Source organism: Protopterus annectens, chromosome 2.part2, assembly GCF_019279795.1.
Source record: "Protopterus annectens isolate FY-2018-M chromosome 2.part2, PAN1.0, whole genome shotgun sequence".
NCBI classification, from domain to species: domain Eukaryota; kingdom Metazoa; phylum Chordata; order Ceratodontiformes; family Protopteridae; genus Protopterus; species Protopterus annectens.
The window spans coordinates 472,157,096-472,180,217 of NC_056730.1; the positions used below are offsets into that span (position 1 = coordinate 472,157,096).

Here is a 23,122-nt window from a genome sequence, read left to right on the forward strand (position 1 = left end):
AAGGTTTTATGCATTTTACTGGTACTTACAACTGTGTGGTGTCCATTGTATGAAAGATGACTTCCCAGAGCTAACTGCTACAATTCAGATAGTTAATAAATGGCTAAACAGTAAGGTGTTTTCCTTTTTGTGCTAGTTTTAACTAATTGTTGGAAGTGTACAATAAACTTAGGAAGGCGTAGTGGAGAGTTACCATGTACCCCCACATTCTGGAAAATAGTGTATGAATATGTGTGTTCAAAAGAATTTTTGTCAAATGTTAATTATTGTTAGCAAAGTTGCACTGACAGACAAGACTCAGTCTGAGGTAGTTTAAATCATTGGGATCCAGTTATTATAACCCTGATCTGTATCTGTAGACTGTGATGTTTATTTCAAGTTGTTGGGTGCTAGTAATTATCCAATGCAACAGTACCCTTTCACCATATGACCTTAAGGTTAATTGCCATTTGTATAATATTTGGAAACACTAGTGGATTTCCAGTGTCATGCTGCTGATTCTACTGTACTCAGATATTGATGGTTGCGTTATGGAACTTAAAGCCCATAGTTTAGCACAAAATATGGAGATTCAGCTGTCTGACATAGTGATGAGTTATGCTAAAATGTATATTTAAAACTGCTATGGCTAAAATAAACAGTAAAAGTTGAAAGCTAGTTCAGTATCCCTGCACCCCTGATATTTGGGTTTTGCCCCCTTCCATTTGCTACATATAACTCCAAGATCACTGTACGTCACAGTAAAAAGAATTGTTTGAGATATCACAATTTGTGTCAGTATACAATCATAGTGAATGCACTTTTGTGATCATATTTTATAGTGTCAGTCACTGGGTCACATTTCTCCCTGGCAGCCATTGGCCCCATATGAAGGTTTTCCTTCCTATATAAGGCAGTTACATGTTTGGAATGGGTAATTATTTCGTTTTCTCAAAGACTTCAGTGATTCAGCCATACAGGCTTGTAAAGGGTTAGATTAACTTAAAGTTTTCAAACTGTAGACAAAGCACCAAAATTGCAGCAGCTCTTATTTCCTTATAGTGAAATTAGTGAAAGATATCCAATAGAGTGCTGTGATTTATTTGTACAGTCTTATTATGTTTCCACTTGTTTGTTGATTATTTTTTCATAAATTTGTCTGCATGCTTCATGGTCTGTGAGTTAAATTTGGTAATGTAAAGCAATCCAAAATGGAAGCAATACACATGTGAATAAGTAATACTACTAAAAAGTAAATTTTAAAACAATAATGCTGGTAATAAGCTCATGGTCTGAGTAAAATAACATCTGAAATGTTCCTTAACAGAAGGCACTTGGTATGAGAGGCAATAGTGCTGGTGGCTAGGAAGGTTGTTCTAAACAGAAAGGAAAGGAAACTAGGTGGTCTGACCTATGGATATCCTAGAACAGATAGTAACAACCATCCATGAGTCAGCTGGATAACGGCTACAGAACGATGATCTTTTAATTCAAGAGATAGTTTGTAGTGATTTCACTTGTACTAATTAATGTCTTTGTTTTCAGTATGGAATGACAGCACTTCATCTAGCTGCCTGGTCTGGAGATATGGAGATCATGAAAATACTGATAAATGCTGGTGCTGCCCGGGATGCAAAAAACAAGGTATTTTGTTTTCTAAATTTTTAAAGAGCAAGCTAAACTGAACATTGCTAATTTAGTGGGTCAACATGTGCTGGCTGCACTCATTTTCAAACAATGGGCTGGATTCATGAAAGGCTACACTAAGTGCCACAAATTCCAATCTGTGTTCAAGAATATCCTTACCACATTTTTTGTGCTGTCTATTCACTCGGAAAGATTGTACTAAATGTAGATGTGGTCTACACATTATGGTATCCTTTATGAATCCTCCTCGAGATTTAAGACTGCTAGAAAATCCGTAGGCAAACTAAAATTAGGAGGAAGAAGATGGGAGTTATGCTTGTGTTGTCTGTTCACTCAGAATGGTGAACACTTAGTGTAGACATTTATGAATCCAGCCCAACAGCTATTTATTTGTTTATTTATCAGTTTCATGAGTTGATAGTTTCATCAGATTCAACAGAAATATGTCTTTGCCCTTAAACAGGAATAACAGTAAACTGTTAATATTCATTGGGAGTTGTAAGTAAATAAGTGCAAGATTTCTTATAATAAAACCGAATTAACAGCACAAATTCATCTTCTTAATTTCTAGTTTACTTTCAGAAAATATATTAAGACAAAGTGATTTTGGACTACTTGTAATCTGCAGAAAATAAAACAGCAAATAAATATTTTTTACCATATGAAATTCTGTTTCCAGAAGTTTGTATAGTGATTATTTCCCATGATGGGTATTGCAAAAGTTATCTATTAGCTGACTTCAGTTTGTTAATATTCAGCTTGGTTATTGCAGTGCTGTATGTTTGCAGTTGCTAAAAGGTGTACTTTGATTTCTGCAGTTAGTCTAGAATGTTGTTGCCTAAATCTTACATGACTCTCATATACATACAACATTGCAACAATGCCATATGAGCTCAGCCTTCCATTTAGTGATGGATAGCATAGAGAATTATAAGCAGACCACTGATCACTGTTAGTTTATTATGTTTTTGAGAAATTATGAATTTCCTGGAATCCATTCTGGGAACATATCAACTGGAGGCATGATAGGAGACCTATTCATTTAGGAGTTTTAGCTGTCATGCTATATTACCAGTTAAAAAAATTAGGAGCCTGAAGTGTTTAACAGCTTGAAAAGTTCTAAAATGGTTCACAGTTGCTGAACAAACAATAGCCAGAAATGAAGTGCACCTATAATATATGACAACCTTAAAGCTGTTGACATACTGCACTCTGCCACCCTTTGTTGTTTTTGTACCAGCACAAAGCATCTAATGGTTTTCACAAATGTGAGAAGGTATTCAATGCATTTCTATACTGACTGCTGTCTGTGTAGGAGCAACCCTACCGCTTATTAATTACAAGTTTTATGCATATGAGCCTTGCTATCACAAGCTTGTTATATCTATTTCTCATATATAAGCCTTGCTATAAAAATGTTATTTTTCCTCAAGTGCAAATGTAATCAGTGCCTTCCATGTATCGCAATCAGATTTGTGTCATCGTTTCTAAGAGTTTGCTTAATATGCCTTGTAGTCCTATACTGCTCAGCACACTTGTATTCTTTTGTTTACCTACCTTCATGGTCAATCAGTTGTGGAAACTAGTCTGTACTTTGACACTCCTTAATAAAAATGGGGTTATAAATGGACACTACAAATAGTAAATTAAGGTTAACAATTATTTTGTTTTGATATATTCTTCAGAAAGAAACTAAAAGATTAAAAATTAGTTTTATCTTTTAGGTTCTTTTTAATGAAAACTTCAATTTTTTATTTTTAGGTTATTTTAATGAAAACTTCACATTTTTATTTTTAGGTTCTTTCAATGAAAACTTCAAATCAAACTGTCGACTGTTTTTTTTTTTTTGTTTCTATGCCACGCTGAATAGCAATTACTTTTTGTTGTTGCCATTATAGAGAATTTTTCACACAGCATGTTAAACTAGCATAGTCACACCTTTCATGTCAGTTTGAAAATAATTTGGTGTGCTGCTGATTTTCTCTTGAAAATATGTTATAGTTTAATTACTTATTATTTTTTGGACAAGGCTGTACCACACAGTGATTTACAAGTCTGAACATGCACTTTTGGCAACTTCAGTTTGTATTCTTCAGCTCTTATTTTAAAAAGTGTGACCCAGAGAAAATAATGTAACTTTCTCATGCTTCCAGACCATATAAAAGTAAACAAATATGACCATGGCCAAAGTCCATGGAAACAGGGAAGATAATGGCCAGTAGGTGGTAATGTCCTTCAATGGCAGCTATTTCTGAAAAAAATGGATCACTCACATACAGTGATAATAGAAGGCAAATGCTCTTTGTGTGTTTAACAAGGCCTGTACTGCCTCAGACATGTCAAACCATAAGTAGGATCTGTCCTTTCTGGAAGCATTCCTTACAGAAAAGAAGGAAAGGAGCTGGAAGGGTGGTTTAGTAGGACCTCTGGTATTACCTATAAAGGAACAAAGGGAAATGGGGAAGAAAGGCATCATGGTGGGTAAAATAGATACATTTTGGTATCAGATTTATGTGTCAGCTGGGAAGAAAGTGAGTGGACCTAAATGAAACGGAGCAGAATGAGAATGAAACATATAAAGTGGAACAGCATGATAATGTTTGTAGTGGAAAGGGAAAAAGTGAAAGGAAACATAGAATGCTGATATGCCTAAACATGGCTAAAATGGCAGATTTGCTGATTTCAGTATAATTCTTTGTCCCTAACACAGTTTCTAATGAATACTTTCTTTGCTTCCATAGCTGTCCATCAAGCCTCCCATTTGTCACTCTAATGATTGCTCATTCCTTTAAGAGTGAGGGTTCTATGGCTCATTCATTCCCATTAAGGCAAGAGCTGAATACTGGAAGTGGGCCTGTCATCCACAGTGGCACCACAGCTTTCCTGGATTGGCTTTACTATTTCCTTATTCATGCACAGTGATGTTCATAGATGTATACTAGGCTAATGACCACTAGGACCCTTATAACCTAGTTGTGCCACCAAAATATAACCCTCAAATTTGATTTGTATTTGATTTATAGGGGTGACTTACTAACTGCCTCTGTCCATCAGAGACATAGGAGGGGTGAATATTTGATAACCCATCCACTGGTCCAACTTTTGCTTAAATAGAGATAGGGAGGAACTCTGCTTCACATGGATGGGGACCCTTTTCCACAGAATGGGAATTCTTGAGAAACACATCAGCCTCTCCAACATGTCCTATTTATGTTGCAAGTAAAATTTAGGTTGTTTAATCTAGTAGTTCTAATGCTTTTTGTTTTGTGGATGTGCAAAAGGTTCATCAAAACAGTTCCCAGGTATACCTGGTGTGCCAGTCAAAGATCACTTCTCAGAAGTCTGTATGATATTGAGTAATGAGATAGAGCTTTGGGGCAATCAGATTAAGACATTGTGTTTACTCCCTGCATTCTTTTTTGTAAAGAACCTTTGTGGACATTCCAGTTGTTGCATGTGTGTGGTCAGGTACATGACAAAGGGGGCATTATACTCTTATTGTTTAATTTCTCCAAGGTTTTGGGTTTCTAATACCATGATGGGAATGGACCCATTCTTAAGCAAAGTATGATTAAAGTTCACAAAATTAGTATTGTTTCAATCTTTGATGTTAGCAAGAAGTGCTCTTCGCAGCACCTGCAATGTGTTGTTATTGGTTTACAGTTTTTACAATAGCTTGCAGGTTTGCTCTTAAGTAGGAGCATTGTTTTTTCTGTTGTTAACCAGGTTGGTGTCTGTTTAAGGTGTGCATATAAATAGTTCTTTCTTATAGCTAAATGTTCATGTAAAAGTGTTAATACTTTTAGCCAGAAGTTAGGTATTGCATCTCGGCCTGGGGTTTTCTAATTAGGAGCTTTTCTTAACTGTATTTCAATCTCTCTGGCTGTTACTTCATCCCATTTCATATCCTAAACATTTGAACTTCTTATTCTTTCTTTTACTTCAACCCATTTAGCATCCTTGTTATGTTCCACAGGATCTTCATAGATATTTCTCTAAAATATATCTATTTCTTCTTTTTTTTGGTGGTGTTTCAGTCCATTTTGCCTTGTTTCCCAATTCTCTATAAAACATTTTTGGGTCATCAATAAGTTGCTTATTTTGCACTTTTACTTTATATTTATCTGCTTATCTTCTAAGTTTTTCTGCCTGTGCTGAGATTTTTAGTTTATTATTTGCGATAGTGAATGATAGATCCTGATCTGTTCTGATACTGTACATTGCTTTTATCACGCCTATCTTTTCGGGTATTTTTGTTGATCTGTTCCCTCTTTTATACTGTTCTAACAGTGACTCTTCTTGTCTTTATTTATTTATTTATTTATTCACTTATTTAACACTTGTTGATCGGGAAAGTCTAACTAGGACAGAGCCTATTTTCAGTGGAGGCCCAGGGAGAAATGCTCCAGATACATGTCTTTGGAATGTAGGAGAAAACTAGAACACCCAGAAGAAACCCACACAAACAAAGGGGGGACATGCAGACTCTGCAGAGAAGGCATCCCAGTCGAGAATCTAATGGGAGAACCTCTTGTTGCGAGGCGACAATGTTAACCTCTGCACCATTGCGCTGCCCGCTTTATACTTTTCTCTATTCGATACTTTCATGATGACATTTGATTTCTCTCCTTCCTTTCCCTTACTGCCCCATGATTTTGTGGTAAGACTTTATCTGTTATTAATTTAGCTGTACAGTAATATATCCTATTTACTTCTGTTATATTGAATGAATCTCTACGGACAGCCCTAATTACTGTGTTCATTTGTTTTATCAAACTTTTAACTTTTGGGGTTTTATTGACTGTCTGTATTCTATTTCTTTCATTGCTCTTAATATGTCTGTCCATCTCTATTAAATCGAGCAACTCTTCTCTTAGATCATTTTCTTCTAAACTGATGACACAGTCTTTGTTTGTCATTTCCTGTCGGCATTCTATAGAAAGTTCCAGAGCATCTTCTTGTGCCACATTCTTTTCAGTTTCATCCTGTGTCATAGGTTCATAGGTTCATAGGTTCATACTAGGCTATCTGCCCAAGGGCATTTATAAGCCTAGCCCATAGTTATGTGGCTTTCGCCACCCCTTTAGTTTGAATAAAACTATGCCTATTATTTTGCTGTGCCTCTGTCAAGCAGTGACACTGAAGTAATCCCTGGGGTATAGCTGCGATCTCCCATCCATTGGTCAAGATTCCTCTTGAACAAGGCCAGCGAGGTGCTCTGCCTCACATGTACCGGGATTTTGTTGCACAGCATAGGGAGTCTCTGGGTGATGAATCTGTCCCTCCAGCACGTTCTATTAATAACCGTGCCAAGGTTTAAGTCTCCCGCCCTTGTGGTTCTGAGGGATCTAGATTTTTTGAGATGAAGCATATTCATCAAATCTGGGTTTGACATGGCCTTATATGTCAGGCACAGGTCACCTCTGAGCAAGCGGTATGAGACTGAATAGAGCTGGAGTTCTTTCAGTCGGGCAGCATAAGACATATTTTTGAGACCCTTTATCCTTTTGGTGAGGAACTTTTGGGGCCTTTCCAGCTGCAGCAGGTGTCGGGTCAGATACATTCCGAACGGGGCATTGTACTCAATCATAGGTCTAATGAGTGATGAGTACAGGGGGACGATGACCTCCCTTGATCTAGATGTGAATCCCTTCATGATCAGGTGGGCAATATAGAAGGTTTTCCTAACTACTTTAGCAACATGAGTGTCAAACAAAAGGCTACTGTCAACCTGGGTCCCCAGATCCCTGATGACTTTTTCTGTGCTCAATGGATTGCCACCTATATGGTAGCTAGGGGTAACCTTGTTTTTCCTGAAGGGTGTGACTATGCATTTCTTGGCGTTTAACTTTAGGCCATGGCTCTGGCACCAGTTATCCGTTTCTGTGAGGCCCTTCTGAAGGATATCTGTGTCAGATGTGTTTTCGACTATGGCACCCAGTTTGCAGTCATCTGCAAACTTTGTCAGCCATAACCCTCCTGTGTTTGCTTGTACTTCAGAAAAGTAGATGCCGAACAAGAGTGGACCCAGGACTGAGCCCTGTGGGACACCACTTGTGACAGGCTTTGAGTCTGACATGGCTCCAGCAACTCTGACCCTGTGGGTTCTGTCACTTAGCCAGTTTGCAACCCATCTTGTGATGTATGGGTTTACATTCAAGCTGATGAGTTTTTCGATGATACCTGAGTGGGGTATTGTGTCGAAGGCCTTTGCCAGGTCAAAGTAGGCTGTATGGACTGCCTTTCCCTCATCAATGGCCTTGGTGACTGTCTCGAAAAAGTCAACCAAGTTTAAGAGGCATGATCTGCCTTTGACACAGCCAAACTGGGTTGGATCCAAAGTCTGCAAGTTCCCTATGTCTTTATTTATGAGTTCCATTATGATCCTCTCCATGGCTTTGCAGATAAGGCTTGTCAAGCTAATGGGGCGGTAATTTCCAGGGTCGGTGGAGGCACCGCCCTTGTGAAGTGGGACCACAGTCGCCGTGTGCCACTCCTTGGGTACATATCCTGAGGTGAGGCTAAGATTAAACAGCGGTCCTAACTGTGGGTTTAATTCCTCGTTGAGTTCGTGGAGCACACAGCCGGAGACACCATCCGGTCCCATGGATGCTGTGTTTTTTGCCTTTGTGAGAGCAGTTCTCACCTGGGCGTTGGAGATGTTTGGGGGGCTACAATCCTCTGGTATAGATATTTCTCCTTTTGGGGGGGGGGAGTTTGCACTGAACCTGTCAGCCAGTATGTTGGCAATGTGTGTAGGTTCAGTAATCTTCACATCATTTTGAACTAATTCTGAGCATATCTGGGAGTTTCCTCCTAGGTTTCTAACATAGCTAAAGAAGGCCTTATGATTGTCTTTTGAGTCCTTGGCGATTTTTCTCTCAAAATTTGCCTTGGATGATTTTATGAGAGCTCTTAGTTTTTTACTGATAATGATCAAAGGTGTCTTACCTTTCAAGGATTTTGCTCTATCTTGTAGTAGCTTCCTCCTTTTGTTGTAGAGCTTGTTTATGGCTGGGGTCCACCAGACTGAATGCTTGCCTTTGGTACAAAGAGTCTTAGTTTTGTTTGGGATTGCCTGATCTATGCAGTCCTGTAGGTGCTGGTAGAAGGCATTTGTAAGTGATTCAGCGGTTTGAGTAATGTTTACCACTGGCTCAGGGGCCTTAAAGGAGACCACACTAGTTTTTAGAAGTGTGAAGTCGGCTTTTGAGAAGTTTTCACTGTGGTCTTTTTATTTCAGGTGGGGCGGGATGAGGACCTCCAGCGAGATTAGTTTATGATCTGATCTCACCAGTGAGGGGTATACTTCGGTGTTGAACATTTTGATCCCATGTTCGTGATGATGAGATCAAGTATGTTTTCTCCTCTTGTGGGGATGGTGACTAGTTGTTCCATGGCATTTGAGTTTATGAACTCCAGGAATCTTTGGGTTAGAGTGTTTGGGCTTGAGTAGTGTTCCCAGTCTATATTAGGGTACTTGAAGTCACCTAGTATGATGGTGTTTGGAGATACATTTATCCCTCCAATGTTTTCAGGAAGGCCATGTGAGGTTCCTGAGTTTGAGAGGGTGGCCTGTAACATGCTACAAATTGCAGAGCAGTCTTGCCTATGGTTAATTGCACCTGGATGGTCTCCGATGCATCGTGCGTTGCCACCAACCTTGAGGTGTGGGTGTCCTTTATGGATATGGACACCCCCCCCTCCTTTCTTGCTGTTGTCCGGATTTTGGGGCCGGAATGCATGATATGAGGTGAAACCTGATAGTGCTGGGGTGCTCTCAGGAGCCTTGAACCAGGTTTCTGTCACAGCACAGACATCGATGTTCTCCATATTGAGAAGGGCCTCGAGTGCGTGCATCTTGAGATTGAGACTTCTGGCATTGAGCAGCATTACCCTTAGTTTTTTTCCTTTTTGTGTTCTAGGGTGGTAGGTTTAGAATTTGAGCCTTGCCTAAAAAAGGCACTATGGGGGTGGCAAGAGCCTTTGCCAATATCCGGAAGCCCAGGGGTGACAGGTGCAAGCCATCCCTTGCGAAGCAGCATGGCTTGTCCAGCATGTCATCCCAGGCAGACAGACATTGGATCCCCTTTGAATGACACCAGAATTTAAGCCAATTATTAAAGCTGATCATCTTATCACTGTATTGTGGCATCATTCTAGGTGAAGGTAGGATACTGCTCAAGGTTATCATCTGTTGCTCTTTCATATGGAAACTCAATGGCCTGTCACTCCACATCATCGACTGCGTCAGAGTTGCCACAATTTTCTGTTCCTTCCCTTGCTGTGCAACTCCAGCTGAACTTTTGTACTGCTTTCCTATGGAAGGCTCCAAAGTATTTTCATATGGCAACTGCTCAGATGTTTCCTTCTCCACTGGTTTCTCCTTAATTTGGGGATCCATTCCTCTGTCCTGCTGTGATGTTATCAGAGTTGGATTGTTTACACTATATCTTTCACTCAGTTTAGTATTTCTTGTATATTCTATAATGGGTCTGATGCGGGCTGAGTACAGTGGTATGATGAGCTCTGTGGGACTAGATGTCATGCTCATCCTTATAAGCTGAAAAATATAGAAGGATTTTCTTACTACCTTGGACACATGTTGGTTGAAGGCTAGGTTACTATCTACATGAGTTCCAAGATCCTTGATTAATGAATCAACTTTTAAGGGTTTTTTATTGATGAAGTAGCTACCTGTGGTGGCAGACTTCCAAAAAGGTACTATAATGTACTTTTGGGTATTTAGTTTTAAGCTATGGCTTTCACACCATGCGTTTGTCTGTATTAGACCTTCCTGAAGGGTGTCAGAGGTTTGACAAGTATGAACTGTGCAGGGCTGCCACTCACTTCTCTGGGCGATATGTATTTACTGTTGCAACCTTGAACTTCTTCTACTCTACCAGGCCTTTAAAAAAAAAATCTTTCTTACTTTGCTTACATTACCTATGTTTACATATGTTATGAAGTTACTCTAATTGTGCCCAAATTGTATTTTGATATTATTTATGTGATTTTACACTAATTGTATATGATATTATCTGTGTAATTTGTGACTTTGTCTATGTAATTTGTTACTTGTAACACTGTATGACTATACCTACTGCAGGTTTCTCCTCAGGTCTCCACTGAAAATGGGTCTTATGACTCAGCTGGACTAACCCAGTAAATAAATGTCAAATAAATAAATATGTGTGCAGATGCCCCACTCCTGTTAAGGCAAATACCTCTATTACCTTTCTAATCTCCATGCATGAAATAGAACAGAGGTACACATTCCCAGGCATGTACCCCTCCCACCTAGGGAGAAGCAAGTGCAGCCCTTTAATTGTCCTTCCACCAACATGGCTGCTTAAGCACCAGGACTGCTAATTAATCCCAGACCATTCAGCTATTTGTGGACAAGGCTCTATCCCTCTACAGCACTGAGCTGACATTTTGTAGCTATTAGTTATTATTACCTCATAATTCTTTCTTACAAGCATGTGAGCTCATGTTTTAAGTAGGCAAAGTATGTCTTGCACATAACCAGGAAATGTAAAATTCAAACTTTAACAGAATCAAATGCACCAGAATATCTGCAGGTTACAGAGAATAATCAATAATTAGTAATTAATGTTTTAAACTTTTAAGTGATAGGTTTCTCTGAATCTGATTTATTGCTTAATACTTTCAGTTGTTATTGACAAGGGTGGAAGTCACAGGACTTAGTACTAAAATAACTGATCGGAGAACATCAGGAATATGTTAGCAGAATATATGCTCATTTAGTAGCGTCCTTCAGTAGTGGCATGAACAAAGAATAAATTCAGCATTAAGACAGTCATATTGAATTGTATGAAAACAGACCATATTATGATGTATGCATTAAGAATGTTATGTAATTATCCCTAATGAAGAGACATAAATGTACTGTAAACGTGTTAAGAAAAGCAATGTAATAAGTTTTATGAAGCAACTGAAAATGTCAGAACCTATAATAAGTATTTTGCACAAGCTTTGTTGAACAAGGGCTGAGGTAGTGCTCCTAGGAACCAGAAAGAGTGAGGATGAGGAACAAAACTTAGTGTATATGAGGGGAAGGCCCTAGAAGATCAAGTTGAGAATGGTTTTACATCCCTAAGGGTTAAAAACCCTTCAGCTCTGGATACTAGATATCATGGAGTGCTGTATCACGTGGTAGCAGAGGTAGCAGGTAGACATATGTGTCTGACCAACAGGTCTTTTGGCATGCAGGAAGCATATTAAGAGTGAACTACATGTCTACACAAATGAGAACTAGGACAACTCAGTACATTATAAACTGAATGCCACACTTCTCATAATGTGTAAACTGAGAAATATTTCTTGAAGAATGACCTATGTGCCTTAATGCAAATATGCACTTATTTACTTGTTCAGCAAATTAATAATTACAATGGTCAGAAAGACCACCTTTATGTATAACTTAAGTCATCCATATTATAAAACAGGAAGTGTAAAACTCCCATAAATAAATATGGCAGTGTATAACAGGAGGTAAACATGTATACTGTACAACTATAAAATAGAAATGCTCAGTGACACAAATAATTTGACCATAATATAAACAAAATGGCTACAATCTTACATGTTGACTAACAGGTGAAATGAAATAAAAACAGGATTATCTTCTATTTGTACCACAATTTGTTAATATTGCTTTTACATATCCCATGTCATTAGCCTTACACAAAATATACTGTAGTATTGTGGAGTTGAAAAACTTGTCATTCAGTGAGATGGCCTGTAACCAGAGTCAAAGTAACCCTAATTCTCTTATAAAAAGGGAATGGACATTGGAAGCAAGAGACATGTCTGCTTCCCACAACACAGGAAATATAAAAGGATACAGGCAGGGCCTAGTTTAGAGGACTTATACAGGAAGTAGCCTAATACCAGGACTAGGGCCTGTCCAACAAAGTTGTATAGATGGGAGCATGATAATACGAATTGGCCTGTCCAAGACCAAAGAAGCCAGGTCACATGAAGGAAAATAATGTGAAACAATATCAGAGACACAAGCAAGGAAGGCCTGGGCACTTGGCATCAATAAGACTGAGAAGAAGGGTGAGTTGCTGAACTTTAACAAACTATTTTTTTTTTTGTCATTTATGTCTGAAAATTATCTGAAAGCAATTAGTAAGTTTCTGTATTGCTATAACAAGTTTACTTTCAGTAAAGGCATGATTTAACTTATAAATGTAGTCTTTGTTCTGTGAAAGACAAAGATTTGTAACATAGGTGCATTGTAAAATGAAAGAATGAGGGTGGAAAATACTTGATATTTCAATGAAATTCTCTAAGGTGTGTCTTGAGGGTCCTAAAGATATAGTAGTGATGTTCAAATGCTGGCAAAATGTGATTCTATGCCATACCTCTCAACCTCCTGCAGCAAAAAATCTGGACAAAGCCATAAATAATGTGGGGGACAAAGGCCCAAAAAAGGGACGATTTTTAAATACTGAATAGCAGGTTTTGCATTAGCATGAATTTTCTGATGGGCATGAAGTCAGAAACTCAAATATCTGTCATTATTTTCTGAATTCAATCCTAAATGATTTATCAGTGTTTTGTTAGAAAACCACAATTTTGTGAGAAACAGACAAAATTATGAAGCAAAAATATGGATGCTCAGTGAAAATCTAGACACTTGAGAGGTGTGTTCTATGCTTTTATGCAATACACTTCACAGAAAGAATGAGAAATGAGCATGCTCCCTCTGCATTTAACCTTTTTAAGGGAAGAACTCTTGGGTATGCCAAAAGTAACAAAATATTTTAACAAATAAACCACTATGGGGTGCTGTTGCTGAGCAAAGGGAGAAATTAAACTACATGGTTCTTGAAAAATGTAAACAAATGGAAGCACAATATAAAATATGGATTATTCCCTAAAAGGCCAGAAAGGGCTGATATCTGATCTTAAGCAGGTAAGTTAAAATCTTGTTCAAAAGAATGCTCCTCTGCCTACCTGCATTTGGAGTTAGCCTGTTTGATTTTTCTTGGTACTTTTTTGCTTGCTTATTCCCTGTGGAGTTCTTGGATTATAGATATAGTCAGTGGATGTACCCATAAAGACTGAAAAAGTAAAAAGTCATGGGCATTCAGAAGCCATGTAGCTGAAACACTATGTTCTCAAGGGGTCATTTGTATATATGCCATGGATCATCACTACATGAGGTTTAAGGTATTACACAGTGAGGACTCTAGTTTGAATGGGTCTTTCTTTCAGTTTTTACTAATGGTTTGTCTGTGTAACCTTTTTTACCCTTTAGTTTTGATATTATTTGGGATATTTTGCAGACATCATAATGGTTATAGACATGAAGTGTGATTTTAAGTTCTGTGTTTCTAAAGTATAGCCTAGAGTTTGCTAGAGAGGACTGTTGCCTGGCTTGGTCTTTCTTGCATTTGTAGCTATTCATTAGCATATTTAAAGATATATACCCCCAAAGGTAACAGGTAACTGTTCCCATGTGTAGATGCACAGCTTTTTGCTCTACCCAAATAGGTTATGTCTTGAAGGAACACAAATAGGGTTCTAAGAATATGAATATGGTGTGATGAACTTACAATAAAATTAGATATTCTGCCTCATTCTGCTGCTAATAGAACCCACATCACCTGTGTCATAGTTAGGACATTATCCCTGTACACCATTGGTGCCGGCTATAAAATAGCATTTTTTATAGCCACCGTTTTAGTTCATGCCTAAGGTGATGTGGTCTTTGCAATAAAGCTTATTACATTTATGATGCTTTCTGCAACTCAGGACTGGACTTGGTGTATAATATGTCTTCTTCCCATTAAATCTTCACCTTTTTTGTATAACCACAACTGCTGCAATGTCCAAGTTTATAGCAGCCTTTTCTATATAAATTCCTGCTCTTAATAGAATAGAAAGTCCCATGGCACTTATCAAAGAAAGAGTTGTGGAAGATCCTCTGTGCTTTGGTCAAATTTCCCCTAATCACTATGAATACCACCTCCAGTTTCCCTAAAAGGAGGATTCTAACATGGTGGGACTTAATCTGGTCAACAAAGAATAAATAGAAATAGAAAGTAGCCCAATCTATCTGATATACTTTGGCATTTTCTTAATACAAATCTTATATGTGATGGAGGCAAATATTTTAATAAATGATCACAACAAATTATTCCACTATCGTTTTTATAATTGTTGCAATCTTAAAAGTAAAAGAACTGTGGATGAATGTACATATTGAGGCCAGTTCCATTTTAGATTCCAGAGTGTTACTTCTTGCAAATTTTCTTAAATATTTCATTTTTTGTAACATATTTATTTTACGGTTATAGCAGCTGTTATTTACTATAGGTCCTGTTATATAAATTATCTCTCCAGATTAGCTGTTAAAAATATTGCACTTTCTGATATAACAATTTAGAACCCTCAACTGACTGTATGCAAGGCTTCTAGGGTGGTCCCTTTGTGCATTTAAGGAATTTCATGATGCTGTTTCTTTAAAATTACATAATGCTATTTCTTTCCTGTTAATTAATCTTAGGCTTTAATTAGTATTAGATGGTCAAATATTCTACAGCTAGAGAATATATGTCATAAAGATTTCCCAAACCTTTTTAACAATGCCTACTCCCCAAAATCACTGCACAGTCTGAAAGTTAAATCACTGCACAGTCTGAAAGTTACAGAACTTCTGTTTTATGAGTAAGACATAAAGAGTTGGTAGTTTCAGAAATGTTACTGTTAAATTCTCATTTGTAAAATAGCAACAACCTCATTGCAGTTAACCTTTTCCAACATATTTTAATTTTGTGTGAGTATCAGAGAGGTGACTGAGTGGAAAAGCAGCTATACTACTAAATTTTTGTAAGACTATTTTAATTTTTGTTTGCCTGTCAGCTAGGGAATTGTGTGGAAGTACTTTATGACTTCTTTTCCAAAATGTTTGAGCATATTGTCTAAATACCAGTGTCCAGTGACAATAATAATGTTGCCTTCCTTGTCTGCTTATTTTAAAATAAATAATTGTCCTAAATAGATGAAAGCCAGCCATTGTGATACAGTCAAGTTGTAATACTCATGATCGTACCTACAATAATCAATTGCTGCCTTTCTGACCTATTTGAAACAACCTTGTTTCATACATTTATAGCTGCACATAAGCTGAAGAAAGTGGTAGGCATGCCCTTTTTGACATTATATATTAAAAAAACAGTGGTTTAATTTTAGCCTTATTGGTAAACTTTGTATTTCCATAAACAAATACAGATATCACTACTTGTATATTAGCTACAAAGTCACTAGTTTACAGTTTTCTTGTCAGTCAGTTTACTTTCACCAGCAAAAAATACAAAAGAGACAGTTTGTAATGAACTACAAAATCTCAGCATTTACTTCCTGAAAACATAGAGGCAGATATTAGTCTTTTCTAAGCAATGATAGGCCTTACTTAATATAAACATTCAAATACATTAATATTAACCCGATTATCAGTGTTTGCTGAAACACTTAAGCCTCATGTGTGAGCTCTTTGTTTCTTTTGTCCTCTTGATGATACCAGTACCATTGTAGTGGTAAGCCGCTTCACTTTTTCAGTGTAAATGGGTTTTGAATTGTTTTGCTTTACTCTATGGAAGGCTTGTGCTGAGTTCGCAGGAGATTTTCTTAATCTACTCCATACTGATTCATTACCTCACTGAGTTCTGGAGATGTCCAAACTTATTTTTTTCTCAAGAGTTTCAGTGGTTTTAACTAGCACTAAGATTACACTAACAGTTTATTAGTTTCGGCCTGTTTTGCTTCCATTCTTGTGAAAGGAATTGCATCTGTCCTCTTTAGTCTCCAGAAATATCACCCTTCTCACAAGTTTCTCAAGAAGGCTAGATAAAAATATCAGTAGCTATCCCATTGGTTCCTTAAGCATTGTAGGGTGAATTTCTTCACTTCACACTAGCTTATCTACATTTACCTTTTTAATTTCCTAATTGACATTTCTTTCCTGAAAGGTCCGGGACCAGCCCCATCTTCCTGGCTTCTTCTACTGAAAGGAAATCTCTTTTTACCCTCCTCTGTAAATACCGAGTATTCATGTGACAACCTCACTTATGGCATCCTTTCTGCCATTCTTACAAATATTTTCTTAAGTGATTATTACCTGTTTTTTTTTTGGCTTTCCTGTATAGATAGAAACATAGGCTATCGCCATTTTTATTGTAATGGCTATCTTTGTTTGGGGGGACAGTCTTTGCTTTTCTGAATGCTTAATCTGCTTCTGGCTATGATATTGTTGCTTGTCTTATACCTTTTATGTTCCTTATATTTCCCAAACGCTAAATATTTTCCCCTAACCACTGAAACACCCCTATCTGAAACCACAATTTTTTTTTCTGCTTTACATAGTAGCCTCACACAAAGTGTTGTGCTACTTCATGATGACCTTTTTATGCATTCTCATTGTTTAGTCACACAGCGTTCGTTTTCTAGAGGAACTGAGAAGTGGGAGGGGAATACTATGTTCCCAGATATCAAGTCTGATCACCCAACAGATATTTTCATAGAATTCTATTTATAACATTATATACTATGCAACAGGGCTGGCAGTAGAAAAGCATACTAAAGTCCTTTGTGATTCATAAACTATGGTACACAATAGGCTTTGACGTTGTACACAGTCTTACCCCACTGTGTATTCAAAATGCTCCATGTACAGAGTACAAATGCACCCTTCTCCTAATCACACAGGAGTCATAAGCACAATACCATCAGTGTACCATCTGGTTCTATGGGGTAAAGTATTGGACTCCAGCCTCATGCAATCCAATGGTTTTGAGCTTGGCAGTATAGAGATGCCCCTTCCATGTTAATATGCTGCTAAACATACATAACCGAGCAACATATTAGCGCAACTTAAATAAAAAAACAAAGCTTCATTTACATGATAGGAAAAGCCCAGCTGGCTGTGGAGTTCCCTGTGATGCAGGCAACTCTACTGCCACAATTGCACTTCCTTCTCAGTCAAACTAATCAGCCCCCAAGGATAGGAGCCTGCACAAAACTTGATTCTCTCATTACCAATTTTTATAATCATCCTATCTCTGCCAACATGCCTAATGAGTGAAAATGTTTCACAAACCACTCATAGCTATGATAGGAGAATACTACACAGCAGTGAAACCTGCATAGCTTTCCTGTTGTGCAGTGTTGCAATGCTATGCAACTCAGCAGAGTGGAGCAATTGTTTGTTTGTAAACAGGATCAAGAATGAATTGGGTACAGCAATGTTTAGTACTGCGTGGTGTACTCTGCATGGCTGTGTACAATTCATAAAGAATAGGCATGTTTTGTTCACTGTCATTAAGGACTGCATGCCATATCTATGAACTATGGTCCTGAATGGTGGCATGTTAAACACAGAGCACAGAGTGCTTGTATGTCTTTGTGCACTGTGATTATGCATACTAAGGCATAACACTGGAGTATGGCATCTTCTAGTGTCTTATTACTTAACTTTGTAGCAGTCAGTACATCACATTGCACTGGTATCATTTACAAAATGTCTGCTCTATAAGGTCTCCTATATTTCTTTAAGGTATACAGTGTCAAATTATCACGTTGACTAGGGGTGCTCAGCTGGCTCAAGTTCCCTGACATCCAGTACTGCAGTGAAGAAAATGATCTGCTCTGCAATACAGAAAGAAAGAACTGTTTTTATTTTTCATTTTAAAATTGAAAGTAGATCCTCACAGACTGAATTCAATCAAACAGTCCTCCAAGTTCAGCCACCCCCGCTGATATTTGCCATCAACAACTGCAGAACCCTCATCTTCATTAGCTACGGACAGATCATCAATGTTCAGTGCAAACCTGTTAGTAAGGTAATAGCTTCTTGACGTGTCAATACGCTTTATTCTTTGAGCATTTCAGTTAAGGGCTGGCATTCTTTAAATAATGGGTTCCAGCATTGGCAGTATGTCAGTACAAAATACCACCTACTGAATGAGCTACCGCAGTGACATACTGAAATTCTGTCCCACCTGGTAACCCTGAAGTCACTACAAAATTACTTTTTGGGTTGGTGTTAATAGCTTTTATAAGTTTTTTTCATGGATACTTTCATTCATTGTCTGATTACCTGCTTAATCCTATGCAACGCTTCAGAGGAGCCAGATCATTTCCTGGCATTCAATGAGCACAAGGCAGCAAAACTCATCAGGAATGGGGTGACATCCCTCACAGGATGCATATACATACACAGACATGCACACACAGGCACACATAAACACACAAAAGCATACACACTCACTCATTCCCACATGATATGCATGCCTGTGGGCAATTTAGAAGATCACCAATTTAACTACAGCATCTCTTTAGAATGTGGGAGGAAACAAAAGCATATGGTAAAAAGCCATGCAGATACAGTGATGACATGTAGATTCTACAGAAATGGCACCTCAGCAATAAATAAATAAATAAATAAACTGGAGAACCAAGCACAGTGAGGCAGTAACACTAAGCCCCCTGCCACTGTACTGCCCAGTATGCTGAAAAAGTGGCACGACTATGCTGAAACACACAAAGGTACTGCCCTTTGGCAAACACAGTCTCAAAAACGTTCTGTTGTTTTCAGCATATTGGACCTGAAACTTGAAACATAGTCCTTTCTTCTGAGTACCTTATGAGTATGTTAACTTTTTATATCCAGAAAACAATATTTTTCTTGATGACATTGTAACCCTCTGTCTAATACATGAATATTTCACTATTATTCATGAGTCAGTGTCATAAAAATAGGTTTTTCAAAGTTTTTGGATAAATTATGGACAATCAGCAAAATCATCAGTTTTCGTGTAATCTGGCAAATGCATTAACAATTCTGTAAAATGTTTACCAAAGTGACACCAAACACTTTGTTTTAGAGCATTTCTAAATGTGATATCTACCCCTATTCAGCTCCAAGCTGAGATCTTCTTTTCATACTTCCATTACAAAATAGCACTGCAAGAAGGGTAGAGTTTTTTTGGCATTAACAAATGCATATACTCATTAACTTCAGTGTTCAATGTAGTTGCCCATTAATCTAGAAATTAATTAAACAAAATGTGTCAAATATTCACTCCAATGGAGATCAGGAAGTTTGCACTGTAACTTCCACTGGACGGAGCATAAGCCTTTTGACTGAATCAAATTATATCCTCACATTTCAAACAAATGATCATATCTCTGGAACCATAGGGTTTATGGTAGAAGTATAAATGGCAAACACTTCAGCACAAACGTCTTTTATAGTATTAGTATTCTTTAGGTTCTAGGTCTTAAACCAAATTTTATAAGCTACAGTAAACACAGTAACTGTTATATTTTTAATATCTTGTAAACAACTTTCAATATCTCAGCAACCACTCAAGTTATATACAAACTGTTAGCAGTATTTTATTCATCTAGCTGAGGGCTTTCATATGAGGCTAAAGAGTTCCGTCTGTGTTACTTGGTTATTGATATATTTAGAAAAATGTGAAAATTATATCTATATAAATTTATATAATAAAAACAACAGTTAATATCTCTATACCTGCACTAGACAAAGGTCAAATATTAATGCAGTTGAACTAAAACCACAACGAAGCACCTCCACGAAGAGAATGTTCCTGTGGTGTAGAATAAAAATGAAATGAAAAAAGCAAAGCACATCCACATGAACAAAGCACAGCTATGACTCAATTTCTCCGATGTTGTAAAGTTCTATATATGCACAAAACGCTGCTGGACACACCACAGGTTAATACTATGTGCTTTATTGGCATAGATAGGTAAGCGCTTTCACCATTGAGGCTTCATCAGACCAAAAAGTAATAGATGAATGAAGGATCTTAAATACTTCCAAATCTAATTACTCATGAATAATTAATCGAGTGACATAATTTCCTCAATGCCATAAAGGCATGCATCAAATTTAAAACTGATATAACGTATCTTACTATATTAAAATATCTATTTGATACCATTTAGACAGATGTAAATCAATTATTCATTAAAATCAATAAAACTTAGAAATATAAGAATAAAGAATATATAAAAAAGAATATGAAATAATGAAAAATAAAGACTTTCCTAAAGTGTTACACATAATACAATACATATAAAGTTAAATATTCAAACTTTCATTCAAGCTATGAAGAGACATATAAGTTATAAAAAATGCCTGTCTAAACATGTATCAAAGAAAATGTGCAAATACAATTTAATCACTGGATTTTCATTTAATGGCTTTTAATCTTCTACTATTCATTTAATGGCTTTTAATCTTCTACTATTTCATTTAATGGCTTTTAATCTTCTACTATATCAAAGAAATAGTAGGGGAAGAGCAAAAATTTCTTTTTAAAAACAGAAAGAATTTAAAACAGATTCTATGTCATCCCAAGAGTTTAAGAAAGGTAACTCATGGCAATAATGTATATGGAACGAAACCATGTCATTGATGTAACCAATGTGAATATATATAGACACAAGAACCACTTTTGTCCATCCAGTCACACAGCATGTGTTTACATTTCATATGCAAGCTGATTGCCACACAGAACATGTGGTATACCTTGCTAGGTGTGTGTCATGTAGTGCATTTTATATAGGAAAAACCAACAGGAAAATGAGAGAAAGGATTAGGGAACATCTTTACCAACTAAAAATGACTTCCTGCGCGAGGGCAAATGCACGGCTCAAACCAACTGATCAGGAACTCCAAAAAAATGATAGAGCCAGCATACAGTGACCTGAAAATTCATATTTATTAGACAATCATAAAAACAACAAAAAAAACAGACCAGTTTTGGCCGGATCTTATCACAGCCTTCCTCAGTGTTAAACAAATTAATCAGTTGTTGTCTTTTAAATATACTCAAGTTGAAACTAATTGGTTATCCCTAAAGTTGTTCATTAAGACCAGGTGGGAATAATCCCCCTAGTTTAATTATCCACTTTTTTCTTTTGCATTCAAAATTGAGTGTCAACCAGTTTTGTTAGAACTGTTACCTTGGATAATGTCAATAATCATAAAAGAGAATCTGGCTGTTTGGTGTACCAGATGGTGCTTGTAAAGTGCATTGTTGGCTTTTTTATTTTTAATGTTGCTAATATGTTCTGATATTCTTAATCTAATAGGACGAGAAGTTTGCCCAATATAAAATGAGCCACAATTGCATGTGGCCAGATATACAAGCCAATCACTACTACAATTGGCAAAGAAGTGGACATCATAAACTACTGCACAATTTCTGCTAGAAAACTGTTTGGATTTCTGTACATATACACAATTAGTATAATGTCCACAAGGGAAACAACCCGTCAAAGGTTCCCCAGTTAATGTGGTTTGTAAATGATGAGACTCATTGTTAACATGACTATGTTTGTAATGGCTAAAGCAAGAACTACGATTTTTGCCTTTCTGAAATGAGAATAGACACTTGTCTGGTATGATGCTAGCAACATCATTGTCACATTGTAAGATATTCCAGTGTTTATGTACACTTTGAATGAGTGAATCTGAATTTCTAGCATAGGTAGTGACAAACCTCATTGGTTGTGATTTGGTACTGTTATGGTCTTTATAACTTAATAGTTCCTCTCTATCAAGTGTATTTGCATGCCTACTGGCACTTACAACATGTCCCATATTGTACCCTCTGGATCTAAATCTAGTAGTCAATTCCATCCTCTGTTGTTGAAATGAAGTGTCAAGAGAACAAATCCGCTTGATTCTAATAAATTGTGATTTCGGAATGTTGCGAGCAATATGTGGTGGATAAAAACTGAATGCGTGAAGGATGGTATTGTATTGGGGATGTTTCCTAAAGACTTCAGTACTCAGTGTATGATCCAGGAGTCTATTGATTAATACATCCAGAAAAGTGATGGTATTTAAATCATGATGTACCGTGAACTCTAGACCCCATGGGTTGTTATTCAAATAGGATAGGAACTCCATTAGATATTGTATATCACCCTTCCATACCATCCAACAGTCGTCCAAGTAATGTCTCCAAATGTCAATGTGTTCCAAATAGATATTGTTATCGTAATCATAAATTATGTGTTTTTCAACATAGGCCATAAATAGATCTGCATATATCGGAGCAAAAGAAGCTCCCATTGCTGTGCCTTTTGTTTGCCAATAACAATTATCTTGATAGAAGAAGACGTTACTCTGAAGAACATATTCGGCTAGACATACCAAAAAACTATTAAAGTCCGGTCGATATAAATAAGCCACTTCCAACCAATAAGCCAATGCCTCCAGACCCCCTTTATGTGGAATATTAGTATATAGGGCACTTACATCAAGGGTACACATGAACCAACCAGGTTCCAATTGAGTATCAGAAATAATTTGTAGAAAGTTCGTGGTATCTTGCAAATGTGATCGCACCAGACTCAGTAATGGTTTAAGGTGTTTAATAAGATACAGAGAAAGTGGTTCGGTAATATACCCTTTACC

At 37.2% G+C, this 23,122-nt stretch overlaps 1 protein-coding gene across 2 annotated transcripts in view; it reads left to right on the plus strand.

The window, feature by feature from the left end:
* Positions 1-23,122, plus strand: part of ANKDD1B (ankyrin repeat and death domain containing 1B) — a 1,083,940-nt gene that overhangs the window by 485,156 nt on the left and 575,662 nt on the right. For both annotated transcript variants that reach the window (XM_044063959.1, XM_044063958.1), the window contains exon 4: positions 1,525-1,623. In XM_044063959.1, the coding sequence (XP_043919894.1) occupies positions 1,525-1,623 (99 nt within the window). The remainder of the gene's footprint in view (positions 1-1,524; positions 1,624-23,122) is intronic.